The sequence below is a fragment of the Balaenoptera musculus genome, chromosome 1, assembly GCF_009873245.2.
Source record: "Balaenoptera musculus isolate JJ_BM4_2016_0621 chromosome 1, mBalMus1.pri.v3, whole genome shotgun sequence".
NCBI classification, from domain to species: domain Eukaryota; kingdom Metazoa; phylum Chordata; class Mammalia; order Artiodactyla; family Balaenopteridae; genus Balaenoptera; species Balaenoptera musculus.
The window spans coordinates 34,486,224-34,500,948 of NC_045785.1; the positions used below are offsets into that span (position 1 = coordinate 34,486,224).

Sequence of the window (14,725 nt, forward strand, 5' to 3'; positions counted from 1 at the left end):
AGCCAAAGTTTCTACTCTTAGTTCAATTTCAGGAAAATAACACAGTCAATGTCCTACATTAGAGAAGATATGGTGATTAAGAACACGGGCTCTGGAGCAAGACTGCCTGGATTGGAATCCAAGCTCTTCCACTTTTAGCTATGTGACCTTAAACAAGTAAATTAGCCTCTCTATACCTCAGTTTCCTCATTTGTAAGGTGAGGATAAAAATAGTACCCACCCCAAAGGATTGTTGTGAGGATTAAATGAGTTATATATACAAAGCACTAAGAAGAGTTTCTAACACACAGTAAATAAGCATTCAATAAATGTTAGCTATTATTATTCCTATCAAATTCATACTCTTCAGAATTTTCTAAATTTTAAATGACTGTCACTCTTATTCAGTGGTTTTAGACTTACATGCCCTAAATCACACAATAATCATTTATCAACCTCAATGGAAATGAGCCCCTCATTCAATTATTTACTCTAAAGAAATGATCCAGAAAAGACTGTGCTTTTAAATTTTGTTTGTAGATTGCATATGAAAATTGAACATACACTTTTCCCACAGAAATAAGATTCTATGATGATGATTCCTGAAGCAGCCCACAAAATCCTACCTATTCTATAAAGGAGTTCTATAAATCAAAGTTCTAAGAGTATAAAAGCCTCAGTTGGATATTTTGCAGCAGAAAGAAGTGTAACAAGGAAAATAAAGAAATAAGTTTTTCCATTTTCCTGGTGTAGGACCAGCTTGTTCCTGATAAAATTTCAATACACATAGTTTACACCTGGCATACTTCTAAGTACCTTCTATACCTTGGCTCTCCCATCTCACACTGCCATAAGCCTCCAAGATTGGCCCCTAAAGTTGGTATTATAAACTCCAAAATTAATTACTTGCTCTTCTCCTCCAGTAAAAACTCTAACCTTTTCAAAGCAGTTGATCTCTGCTCTATTTAGGAAGAAAGTGGACAGCATCAAACTAATCACCACTAAGGTATGAATAACTGAGGCTTTAAATTTCCTATGAGCAATGATCTTTTTAAAGGACAAGCCCAAAAAATCCTCATTGGTTTGAAGTGAAAATATAGGTAGAAGAATCATAATTTAGGATAGAGAATCCAATACACAAACAGAAGTTCACATTTCAAAACTCTTGACTTTCACAACTTTTGTTTCACCCCTAAAATTCCAAGAATATTCACAATACAGCTTATGCAAAAACTTGGGGGATTTAGTGAGACAACTGTCATTTGTGAACAGAACTGTGGTTTCAGAGCTATTTATCATAAAATCAGAGATGAGAAAGAACCTCATTATGTCATTTTTAAAAGCCCTGCTATTACCTATTTTGGAGACCAACAATATTCTTTATCTCCAAGGGAAGAAAAGTTCACCAAATGTATACAGTAATTCATTTTGTTTAAAATAATAATAATAAATTTTAACAGACTAATCTATGTATCTCCCTTGCTACAGAGAAGAAAATTTCTTTAAATTCTATCCTGGAAAATGAGAACTGGTCAGAGTTCTCTTCACAACGATGTTTCACATATTTTACAATATTAACACCATTTGGGTTCCTTCTCAAAAGTTTGAAGTCCAGAACTCCAATAGGATCTGATTTAAGAACCATAATATAGTTACTGCTCTTCTCTAGATTCTCTCCAAATTACTCTATTACTCAAATATATAATCTTAGATTCATAAAACTGTATTCTAAATTCATACAAGCCACACTCATAGTTAGAACTCCGTTCAGGCTAAAACTTAGTGATCATATGGTCAAAAGACATCTTTATGTTATAAATGTAATTCTTATCTTAAAAATATTTTACTCTACAATTTAGGGAGGAAAAATAAATATTTTTGGACATTAACCACTGGACTACATTCTGTCATCAAGTAAGTACCATATTTTGCATTTAATCTCATTCTACCTATTGGAATCTCTATGTCTCTTGAGTAGCTGGAAAGCTAATAAACAAGAGTCCCTTCGATACAAGAACACTCAAAGCCATCTTTGCAGATGTTATTTAAAAACCCAGACAGAATCTGCTATTAATACTTCTTATACTTAGTTTTTAAAAATATGTGTATATGTAATAATAAACGTCCTCTGAGTAACATGTATTCACTCTGTCTCATTAAAGGGTTTATCCTGACCTCTCTGCAACCATACTGCTTCAACTCACCGTAGGACATTTACTGGATAGCCTATTTCCACACACACACTGCCTCCATGACATTATACCAGTAATATGGTATCAGTGTTGGCAGAAGGCTAACATCATGGAAGGTGATCCTGATGTGATACACATAAAATGCTAAAGAAACAGCTTAAGCTGCTACATATGATGTTTACAGTTCAGTGGTCCTCAAAGTGTGGTCCAGGGACCCTTTCAGGGGATCTGAAGGATCAAAACAATTTTCAGAGTAAGGTATTATTTGCCTTTTCCACTGTCATCCTCTCATAAGTGTAGAGTGGAGCTTTTCAGATGCTATGTGATGGGTGCTATCACAACAGAGTGAATGCAGAGGCACAGAACAGAATCCAGCTGTCTCTATTAAGCCAGATATTTTTAAAATTTTGCAAATATGTAAGGCAACACCACTCTTCTAAATTTTTGTTTTGGAAAATACAATTATTTTTCATAAAACATGTTATCTATGTTAATATATAATGGGTTTATTATTTCTATGTAAATTAATAAATATTTTGATTTTTTCTTAGTTTTAACTTCTAATACAATTTTGATAGATATAATTCACAAACACATGCTCTTTGGGCACTAAATAATTTTTGAGACCAAAAAGTTTAAGATGCTATAAGTCAACATCTCAAAGACTAAAGGTCACTGTTTCTAATATACTATAATGCAATGGAAAGTGTAAAGGCTTTGAAATCACCCAAAAGGGCTTGAATTCTTATTCTTCTCCTTATTAATTGCATCCTTGGACAAGTCAAACCTCTAAGCCTCACAGAATTGCTGTAAGGAGTAAATGACAAAATATATGTGAAACACTGTAGTACAGAGTTAATGCTTGGCACAGAGTAGACATTCAACAAATGATAACTATTAGAAATCCCTTTAAAAAAAAAGACATGGTACCCACATGACTGTAAGGAAAGGCTCTGAATCCTAAAAATATCCTCTCTTGAAATCCTAACTCTTCTCACTCAACACTGGACACATGCTGCTTTTTATCAGAAACTTTTTGTAGCATTTTGCCTAGCTCACCAAGCTCTTTCTCAGCGTTGGCTCCATCCCCAGGGCCCTGAAAAGTGAGTACTACAACAACAAATTAAAGGATTTGAACCAGGGTTGGTACCTGACCCAAATTGTTCATCTGAACTTTCTTCTTCAGGAATTCAGTAATAGGACTTAAACAGTCTGGGCTGGTCTCCTGAATGAAAAAGCTAAGAACTTGAGAGGTATGGGATGCCCATGTGCCAGAAAAGCAAAGAAAGTCAGTTTATAGAAATGAAAAGATATTACATTCAGCGAAAAGCAAGAGAAGAAAATATACTGCCTAGGTTCCTAAGAACCTAAGTTCTATTCCCTTAAGAGACCTAGCTACCTCTGGGTTCTGTGAAATACCCTAGTATTCACCAAATAAATTCCTTTTCTTTTTTGTTTGATACGTCCAGTGCTGATTTCCTTTACTTGTAACCAAGCAAAGCTTGACTAAAATAAGCTTACTGAATCAAATCATATAATTTCTTTTCTATTTTTCAGTATTATTTTATATTCTGTGCACTGCTGGTAGCCACAGATTTTATATTTAACTCCTTTATTTTGCCAGTATATTCAGTGATGCTTTTTAGTCTATTACCTCTGATATTATCTTCCCCCATGTATAAGAATTCATGACAACTCCAATTTCTCCACCACCTCCCTATTTAAAAACTGCTGACTTTCATAACAAGATTTTATTTTCAATTTTAGACAATGTATTTCAAAATTAAATCACTAGTTTTCTATCACTTATTTCTAGTTTCCTGCATTGGTATTTCCCATTTGCACTTATTTCTTCATAGTATCCTCAATTAAGTAGAATATTTTTTGGCACCCCTCATTTAAGAAAAAGCCTCAAGGGCTTCCCTGGTGGCGCAGTGGTTAAGAATCCACCTGCTGATGCAGGGAACATGGGTTCGAGCCCTGGTCCGGGAAGATCCCACATGCTGCGGAGCAACTAAACCCGTGTGCCACAACTACTGAGCCTGCGTTCTAGAGCCTGTGAGCCAAAACTACTGAAGCCCATGAGCCTAGAGCCCATGCTCTGCAACAAGAAGCCAACGCAATGAGAAGCCTGTGCATCACAACAAAGAGCAGCCCCAGCTTGCAGCAACCAGAGAAAGCCCGCACGCAGCAACGAAGACCCAATGCAGCCAAAAATGAATGAATTAATTAATTAATTAAAAAAATTTTTTTTAAAAGATTTCCTGCTCTACTTCTATTTGGATAGTGTAGCTGGGAGGCCGTTTCTGGCTTGGGGAAGACTCTATGGGAAAGTAGACTAAAATTTATTGTGGTTTTAAGTAATCCAGTTTCTCTTCCCATTACCAAAAAAGAGTCATTCTTTTCTTTTCCTTAAATCAAACCAAAGCTAGCTTTCAGTTAGAAAAATCAATGACAAACAATGGTCTTCTACCCATACATCTGAGAATGCGAATTCTCTGCTTCACAGAGGGACCATATAGAATATTACAAAAAAATGAAAGATTAGAATATAAGGATACTAAATATCTTAACTCAAATGCCATAGAGTTTCTCAGTTTATTAACTAAATGCTAAACTTATAGGTACATCCACAAAAATTTGATTCTAGGATATTATACACTAGAATTATAACAGTGAGCAAGTTATAAAATAATTCATGGTATCTCTTTCATCATTTCTTCCAATTATATAATTCTATCAAGCAAAAAAAGTTAGGCATATATTATTCCTAACCCAATGTCATATACAATCTTCACCTAAACATAACTATTCAAATAAAGGGATTTAAAATCCCAGTAAATGACTTTAATATATGACTGTTTTGGCATAACCCACAAATAAAATATCTTTAAGGAACTCTATGATCAGTGGAAGATCAAAGTCTGCAAAAATATCCTGATATGGTCATATCTAGAGTTTTAAATATTCAAAAAAAGGGGAAAATGATTCCTCCCATCGTATTAAACAAAAGGACTCTTAAGTGAAATTAGTTCTACAGCAGGTTTGGGGATTAAAGAAAAGAAGTCTTTTTTTTTTTTAAGTTCTTTTCCAAACTATACAGGTGTCCCTTGTTGGGAGGTGGGGGTGGGGACACATGGACTCCAACGAGGTAGAAAAGTAATCACTCCACCTACTTCCATTATAAGCTGGAAGATGCATTCTCAGGGAAAGAAATGCCATAAGGGCATGGAGTAAAGCTCTCCTACTGAGGAAAAGGAGAGTCAGCCTTAGTCTCATAAAAATTCAAGTATCTAAAAACTAAAAAGGCAACTTTATTTTTCTTTGGTGGCATTCTGAACCACCAGAATTTCTTTCATGCCTAAGGATTCCTTGACTTCACATTCATGGCTCTAATAATTTTGTATCCCTCCTCTCTCTCTTTCCTGCCCTCCAAAGCTGGTCAATTCCACCTCTCTTCATCACTTACTCTGTTCCAGCCACAGTGACCTCCATCATTGTTCCTCCAACCTAACGAGGCAAGTCTCCTGCCCCAGCAGCTCCTGGATTCCCTCTGCCCAGAACGCTCATCTTCTACCTACCCAACATATGGTTCATTCCATCACTCTTTCAGGTCTTCATTCAAATGTCACCTTTTCAGTAAAGCTTTCCCTGGCTACCCTATCTAAAATAACCCTATCTATATTTCCTATTCCCCTTCTCTATTTTATTCTTCATCTTAGCTCTTATCACTGTCGCTATCTAACATATACTTCTTACTTTTTTTTATTAATTACCCTGTCACCAAAATGTAAGCCCAATAATTACAGGATTTTTATCTGTTATGTTCACTACTGTAGCCCCAGCATTTAGAATAGCTCCTGACAACATATTAGGTGCTCAATATGCTGAATAAATAAATGATACAGCTAGCTACAACACCACATGTAACTGGTAGGTGCTGCCATCAGCAATTCATATTCTAGCCTGAAAGATCCCAATTAACAGATTAGATTTAGGTTATTTTTTCAAACTGTGCGCTGGGAACTAGAGTAATCCCTCAGGGGCAACTGCAGGGGTAGAACACGGAAGCCCAAGCAAGCAGAAAAGCCCAGCATTTATCTGCTTTATTCACAGGTTTTCACTTAAGATTTAATTTATAGAAAGGATTTAGCAACTTCGAAAAAATCTAAAACCACTGGGTTGAATACAACTTAGTTCCTACATTTTTACATTTTACTTATTTACTGTAAATGAGGATAATCTAGGTATCATATTTATATCGTCCTTTAAAAAGAGATTTAAATTACCGTCTAGTCTTATTTAATAATCTGCTACAAAGGCAATAAAAATTTACTATGTGTTTTCTAATTAAAACAAGTAGAAACAAGATTAGTTTCTTTTTAAAAAAGGAATAACAAAGAAGAGTAAAATTGTTATTTCATGTACTAAGTGCAGATTAAGACCCAAATCCCACTACCACAAATATCTCTGTAAGCAAAAATATGTCCCAATCTCACAAAATAGCACTATTTACCAAAACAGACTACAATATTTTATTCTGAACCTTACAGTAAAACTGATTCTAATATGACTTGACCAGCATAACTTTTAAAATGTTACATGTTCTAATAAAAAGAAGAGCACTAACCTTAATGAAGTTACAGATGGACAAGCCTGTCCATACAAACCCATCTGGCCACAAAGAGAATCTGAAAAGTAAAGCAGAGTTAGTTATCAGATGCTCCAAAATAAACTATAAATCACACTACCATTGTAAAACAGAAACAGAACACTAAAAGATTCACCATTATTTGAACACATACCCACAAAATATAAAAATGCTGTTGAGCAATAAGACAGATTACACTGAAGACTGACATACGAGGAAGCACAAGAAAAATAGGCACACTATTTAACTGTAACATCCAAAAAAGCTAAAAACTCATAAAATTTAACAAATTGTTATGCTTAGTTACAGATAGAGAGTGTCCAAACTGTTTAGTAGAATCCTAAGGATTCCAGAGAGGTGCCTAAAGGCTACCAAAGAGCTGAGCATGCAGGTTCCCATCCCCACATAATTGTCTCCCACCCCATCTACCCTCCAATCAAAGCAGTGCTATCTTTGTTGGTTTTGCATAATGGACTTCACTAAAACTTCATTTGAAGAACAGTTCCACTGCTTAAAAAAAAAAAAAAGTTAAGAATAGCATTGAACAGAAGGAGCTTTGTTCAAATTCTAGCTGTGACACTAAGAGACCTTGAAGAATTTATATAACCTCAGTGAAACTCCATTTCTTCATCTGTAACTTGGGGATAATACCACCCGTAACTTTATTTATTCATCAGGGATAAACTGCAGGTTTGTTATTAGAATTAAACCACTAAACAAATGTGAAACTGTGTATTAGCACTACTACCTGGCACAAGGATGATCCACAAGTGTCTACAGGTAACATGAATGAGAGAAGCTAGAATGGGTATAAACATGCGTACACAGCACAAATGGAGATTGTGTGCCTGCAACTAAAGAAAACAGGTTCACTCTGAAAAGATCAGCTGCTATTCCCAGTTCTAGCCAATTGTTGTTAAGCAGGATTGAAAGCCCAATACTGTTAAGAACTTCTAATATTTCAAGAGAAGCAAGATACCCAAAATTTTATCTGAAATCTCCTGATTTTCATTTTCTAAATACTATGTGGGCCAAACAAACCACTGGATGTTGTCCCAAGTTTATAACTTTTAACTTAGCGGCTGACTGAATTCCCTGCATCTTACTGTCCGTTGCATGCACTGAAGAGAGATGGACACTTCTACGTCTGCTAGAACAACAGAATAGATAGCTTGATCAACATGCCCACTGGAAATAACAAACACTGGATAAATTTTTTTAATCTTTACATATTAATCAATAACCTGAAAGAAAATAAAGTATGATCGAGGCTAAAAACTAAGTGAGGGCTTCCCTGGTGGCGCAGTGGTTGAGAGTCTGCCTGCTAATGCAGGGGACACGGGTTCGAGCCCTGGTCTAGGAGGATCCCACATGCCGCGGAGCACCTAGGCCCGTGAGCCACAACTACTGAGCCTGCGCGTCTGGAGCCTGTGCTCCACAACAAGAGAGGCCACGATAGTGAGAGCCCCGCGCACCGCGATGAAGAGTGGCCCCCGCTTGCCGCAACTAGAGGAAGCCCTCGCACAGAAACGAAGACCCAACACAGCCAAAATAAATAAATAAATAAATAAATAATAATTAAAGGTGCTAATAATTTTTTTTAAAAAAAGAAAAAACTAAATGAAAGAGGGAAACTAGAGACGTATGCAGAGTACTGAAACCAGCTTTCATTCACCTTCAGGGCATTTTGCCAAACCCTATGAATTTCAGCTTGCAATTCCAAGGTCTATTAGGGCTCAAGGTACAAAGTCCAGGTGTTACCTAAGAGAACTGCAAGGAAAACTTAACCTTGGCGCTGAGTGCTGGTAAGGGACTGGGGGGCTATGAGAGCAGTTCAACAGTATCTCCTCAGACACTCACAACCAGAAGCTGACCCTCACCTAGATTATGGTTTAAAAAGCTTCATACCTAGAATTTTGTTTAGGGTAGTCCTAGAATGGTAATGTCTCCCACCCAACCCTGACAGAAGGAAATGCAAATCCTCTCTGGGGAATCTGCCTTTGATCTAGGCCTGGAAGAATTCTCAAGGATAAGGTCCCAAAATAAATAAATTTACAATCAAAAATCACAAAACCAGAAGGAAACAAGCCACTCAGAGTAAGATACAGCTAAAACATCAGCTGGCAGACTCAAAACCTCAAAGACCTCAGATACAGGAATTACTAGACATTTTTCTCTACTGTTTTTTACTTTATGGGTGACCTACCTACTCTTGTATTTCAAACGCCTATAATGCAGATGAATCTCAAATCTACATCTCTTATCAGGGATCAACCTCCTGATCTCCCAACATAAATATCCAACATTCCCTCCCGGAAATCCCGAATTTACTATGTCTAAAACTGAATTCATTATCTTTCTTTAATGTATTTCCTATCTTGATAAAATGGCACAGTCCTTTATCTAAGAATGGCTTTCTTTTCCTTTATTAGAGCAGAACACTTCTTTTCAATTCTTGATTTCTATGAGGAATGACTTCTCTAAACACCCCTGGGCTCCCAGCCCACTCCTCACCCAGTGCATAGAGCTAACTCCAGGACTCTACATCCAGGATTCTACAAGGTAGTTACCTGGGTATGACTGCTCTGTTGACTCTAACAACCTAGACATCAGGTAAGCTGTCCAAATTGGGTGGGCAGGGACAAGAGAATGTGGAGAGTCAGCCAGCCCATTTGTCTCTTAAACCTAAATCATATTCTACAACATTCTACAATACCAGCTTTATCAAAAACAAAGGTAAATTCTTACACAAGATACCACAGGACCCAGCAATTCTACTCTTAGGGGTACGTGTGTGTGTGTATTTTTATGTATAAAAAATTTATATATATGTATATATACATACATATATATAAATCCTCTTGGGAATACATATATACACACATATATGTATCCCCAAGAGAACTTAAAACATATGTTCACACAAAAACTTGCATACAGCTTCCTTTTCCGGTAAGCAGCCTGAGGTGACCTGTAAAAATGGTTCGCTATTCACTTGACCCAGAAAACCCCACAAAATCATGCAAGTCAAGAGGTTCAAATCTTCGTGTTCACTTTAAGAACACTCGTGAAACTGCCCAGGCCATTAAGGGTATGCATATCCGAAAAGCCACCAAGTATCTGAAAGATGTCACTTTAAAGAAGCAATGTGTGGCATTCCATCATTACAATGGTGGAATTGGTAGGTGTGCCCAGGCCAAACAGTGGGGCTGGACGCAGGGTTGGCGGCCCAAAAAGAGTGCTGAATTTTTACTGTACATGCTCAAAAATGCAGAGAGTAATGCTGAACTTAAGGGCTTAGATGCAGATTCTCTGGTCACTGAGCACATACAGGTGAACAAAGCCCCCAAGATGCGGCACAGAACTTACAGAGCTCATGGTCGGATCAACCCATACATGAGCTCTCCCTGCCACACTGAGACGGTCCTTACTGAATAAGAACAGATTGTTCCTAAACCAGAAGAGGAGGTTGCCCTGAAGAAAAAGATATCCCAGAAGAAACTGAAGAAACAAAAACTTATGGCCTGGGAATAAATGCCACAAAAAATAAATGCAAATAAAAGTTTAAAAAAAAAAAAAAAAACAAGCAAAAAACTTGCATACAAATGTTCATAGCAGTATTATTTATAAAGCTAAAAGTGGATATAAACCAAATGTCCATCAACTGATTAACAGATAAACAAAATGTGACATATCTGTACAATATCCATATAATATATAATGGAATATTATTCGGCCATAAAAAAGGAATGACGTACTGTTACATGCCACAACATGAATGAACCTTGAGAGCCTTATGCTTAGTGAAAGAAGTCAGACACAAAAGACCACATATCGTATGACTCCATTTATACAAAATGTTGAGAATGGGGCAAATCCTAGAGATGGAAGGCAGATAGTAGTTGCCAGGAGATAGGGGGATGGGAGGAGGAATGGGGGTAGGGAATGACTGCTAACAGGTTTCTTTTGAGATTGATGAAAATGTTCTGGAATTAGATAGTGGTGATAGTTGCACGATCTTGTGAATAAAAACCTTTTGTATAAAACCACCAAATTTTACACTTTAAAATGATGAAGTTTTTACTACCAACTCCAGCTCCTAGATATCTTTCTAATCTACTGTGGTCTCAATGCCTTAGTTTCAGTTTTCTCCACTTTTAATTTAGATTACTGCACCTAAATGGTGTCTTGAACACCTGTCTGGTTAACTGTAAGAACAAATATACCAATCATCTTCTCCCTACCCAGGCAGATGTCCAGCAACATGGAACTCTCACAAAAGAAGGCTACGACGATCCACAGTGAAATCAGGAAAATCTCAAAGTGTCCTCCAAATCACAAACTCACATTTCTGAAGCCAACTATGTTGAACAATTATATTAATTTGTTCAATTACATCCAAAATTTATACAGTTTAAGTTGGTGCCAACGTAGCATTTTCTGCAAATCCTTTGAAAATCAACATACAAGAAACTTTGCGTAGCATGACACCACCAGAGGACGGGGAGTAAAAACCAGTCACTCACTGATGGGTATGCTCCAAGAGAAACTACTGCATTACATCCCATCATCAACAGAAAGAATATGGAATTCCTTTTAATATAAGCAGCCTTCAAGTGTACATTAAAATGAGTTACAAACTATTCAAATTTAGGAAGCAGATGTTTAACAAACTAACAGGTGTATAACAATACATTATCTGGGAGCAGGAGGTGAAATGGGACTAAGTATTTTGAAAAAGCTCCCAGGTAATTCTTATGAGCCCTTCTCTCCTCTCGCCCACCACACAGAGATATAATGCTTTATAGTTTACAAAGAACTTGCAACATTCATGACCTTGCGTCAAGAACCCAATTGAGAATGCCAATTGTGACCTTAGGAATATTGTTAAAAGGAAAAATTCATGCCTCAGTTACTGTGACAGTAGCTTGAATGAAAGCAACACCATATCAGATAAAAGTAAGAAGTAAAAGTTTGTTGAAAATGAATACTATAAGCACTAGAGGTCAAGAGATTATTCCTTCTTTTTCTAACTTCGGAATTCAGCTCTTTCAAAAGACCTGAAAGTAAAAAATTCACTAGCATCCATGAAGGAACACCACCTCTGAATCAGGTTCCTTGACTGAACACTGTGAATTGTTATACCATTAGTCACAGGTAATCATTAAAGCAGTCATGGAAATAACCTGTGTCTTAATCAGCCTAAACAGGAAAAATCTGTCAGAGGAAGGCGTAAAGGGAAAAGAATCCTGCTGAGTGAGTAGCAATCAAGCTGTCCACTGCAGCTTCACTAGTTAAACCTGAAGGCAGTGATGCAGCTATAGCTAGAAAGTGAGAACTCAGAGTCACATGCTCTCAGAAAGCAAAAAATCATGTGAGAGTGATCAATTCACCATGGTAATGTTAGAGGGAGAAGAGAGGCCAAAACTTAAATTTGGAGAACTCTAACAGATTTAGAGAAGACGAACCAGTTTAAAAAAAAAAAAAAAACTTGAGAAAACTGTACTGGAGGTTGCAGCAAGTGATGTAACGGATAGAAAGGCAATAGTGCTACACAGATTAAGATAGACATAAACTGAAAAGACAATACTGGCTTTTAATAGAAGATCATTATTACTATAGAGGGTGGATCTTGTGGACTAGTGAAAGCAAAAATTAGACCGCAAGGGTGTTAAGAATAAGGAGAGAGAGTGAAGTAAACGTTTAGCTACAAACTACATAAAATGAAAATAAACAGAAAGCGCAAAAAGGTCAAACAGAGCAGAGAGGAACAGATTAAGAAATCAGGAAAGGTGAAGAATATGTTAGAAAGCTCATCACAGTATATCCCCATTACCCTGTTTTATTCTTCATAACTCGTCATCATCTGATATGATTTGATATGACTTTTGTTTAACTGTCTGTTTCTCTCCCACTAGAACGCAGATTAAAGTTTCTGTTTCATTCTCTGTTATATCCCCAAATCCTGGTATATAGTCTGCAGTCATATTTGTTCAATGAATGAATAAACCAGGTTCCTCAAGAGTTGGAAAAAGAGAATAAACATAAAATAAGAACAACTAAGATCTAACTGAAAACTCACCAGATTGTTTTTAATGTAGTCTTTGTATCCATTACTCTCTCTGCCTCCAAGCAAGTAATTTCAGACAAATTCACAGTTAGAAAAGCAAGTTAGGTATCCAGAATATATAAAGGACCCTTACAACTCAATAATAAAAAGACAACCCAACTTAAAAATGGGCAAAGATTTGGAGATACAACACAGAGGAAGAGCATTTGACTGCAAAAAAAAAAAAAAGGGCAGAGATTTGAATACACATTTCTACAAAGAAGATATTAAAATGTCCAATAAGATATGAAAAGATGTTCAACATCATTAGCTATCATCAGGGAAATGCAAATCGAAATCACGAGATACCACTTCACACCAGCTAAGATGGCTATAACCAAAAAGACAGATAATAACAAAGGTTGCAAAGATGTGAAGAAATTGAAGCTCTCATACACTGATAGTGAAAAATGTAAAACAGTGCAGCCACTTTGGAAAACAGTTTGGCAGTTTGTCAAAAAGTTAAACATAGAGTAATCATATGACACAGCCATTCCACACCCAGGGAATATACCCAAGAAACGAAAACATACCTCCACAGAAAGATCTGTACACGAATGTTCACAGCAGCATTAAATCATAATAGCAAAATAGTGGAAACAATCCAAATGCCCAGTAAATGACGAATGGATAAATAAGATGTTATAACCATACAGCAGAATATTATTTGGCAATAAAAAGGAATGGTACATACTACAACATATATGACCCTTGAAAACATGCTAAGTGAAAGAAGCCAGTAACAAAACTACACATTACATGATTCCATTTATATCAAATGTCCAAAACAAATTTATATTAATAGTTAGACTATGGATTAGTAGTTAGATTAGTAGTTTCATAGGGCTGGAGAGGCAGGTAAAGCGGACTGACTGCTAATGAGTGTGGGGTTTCTTTTAGAGGGAGAGGAAAACATTCTATAATTAGGCTGCAGCAATGATTACACAACCCTATGAATATGTTAAAAAAAAAAAAAAAAAAATTGGGGTTTCCCTGCTGGCACAGTGGTTAAGAATCCGCCTGCCAATGCAGGGGACACGGGTTCGAGCCCTGGTCCAGGAATATTCCACATGCCGCGGAGCAGCTGGGCCCGTGCACCACAACTACTGAGCCTGTGCTCTAGAGCCCGTGCTCTGCAACAAGAGAAGCCACCACAATGAGAAGCCTGTGCACTGCAACGAAGAGTAGCCCCCGCGCTCAGCAACAAAGACCCAACGCAGCCACAACTAAATAAAAATAAAATAAATTTATAAAAAAAAAAAAACACTGAATTTTACACTTTAAACAGGTGAATTATATGGTATGTGAATTTTATCTCAATAAAGCTGGGGGGGTTCCTTTGGTTTTTTTAAAAGAGCAAGTTTAAGAACCATCACACACAAAATGTTCTCTTGTTCTGTAAGCTGCTGCTTCACTAGTGCCATAGGAGCCCCCCCCAACCCCACAAAATGGAAAAGGGGAGAGTAAAAGTAATGACTTCACCAGAAAGCAACTCTACTATAGCAATTATTTTCAAATCTATAACCCCTTGAACCATTAGTGGTTCAAGAAAGTTTGTTTTCTGGTAGGCTCCACCATTTCCAAACCATACTGTTTATTAATTAAACATGTTTAATGAAGATACACTTATGTATACACCTCTATATACCCTGAAAATATTCTATAGGAAACCACTCTAACACTATCTATAAATCAACTACTTAGGTTATACCCCTCTCCTCCTAAAAACAACACTAGGGCCAGGTGTTGTTATTCTGATAACAGAAGATGAAAAAAAGCATGCCAACCAACAAT

The 14,725-nt window shown here is 36.7% G+C and overlaps 2 protein-coding genes across 8 annotated transcripts in view; one reads left to right on the top strand and one right to left on the bottom strand.

Annotated features, from left to right (window-relative positions):
* The window catches only part of FOXJ3 (forkhead box J3), a 127,351-nt gene that overhangs the window by 96,980 nt on the left and 15,646 nt on the right, over positions 1–14,725 (bottom strand). For all 7 annotated transcript variants that reach the window (XM_036850382.1, XM_036850417.1, XM_036850426.1 and 4 more), the window contains exon 2: positions 6,802–6,862. In XM_036850382.1, coding sequence (XP_036706277.1) covers positions 6,802–6,845 — 44 coding nt within the window. In that variant the 5' untranslated portion in view covers positions 6,846–6,862. The remainder of the gene's footprint in view (positions 1–6,801; positions 6,863–14,725) is intronic.
* LOC118894314 (60S ribosomal protein L17-like) lies at positions 9,768–10,374 on the top strand. The gene has a single exon (XM_036850439.1). It carries the CDS (start codon positions 9,802–9,804, stop codon positions 10,258–10,260), a length of 459 nt encoding a protein of 152 aa, XP_036706334.1. The 5' UTR covers positions 9,768–9,801; the 3' UTR covers positions 10,261–10,374.

Coding starts and splice junctions, on each gene's coding strand:
- LOC118894314 (XM_036850439.1), top strand. CDS start 9,802: ATGGTTCGCTATTCACTTGACCCAGAAAACCCCACAAAATCATGCAAG.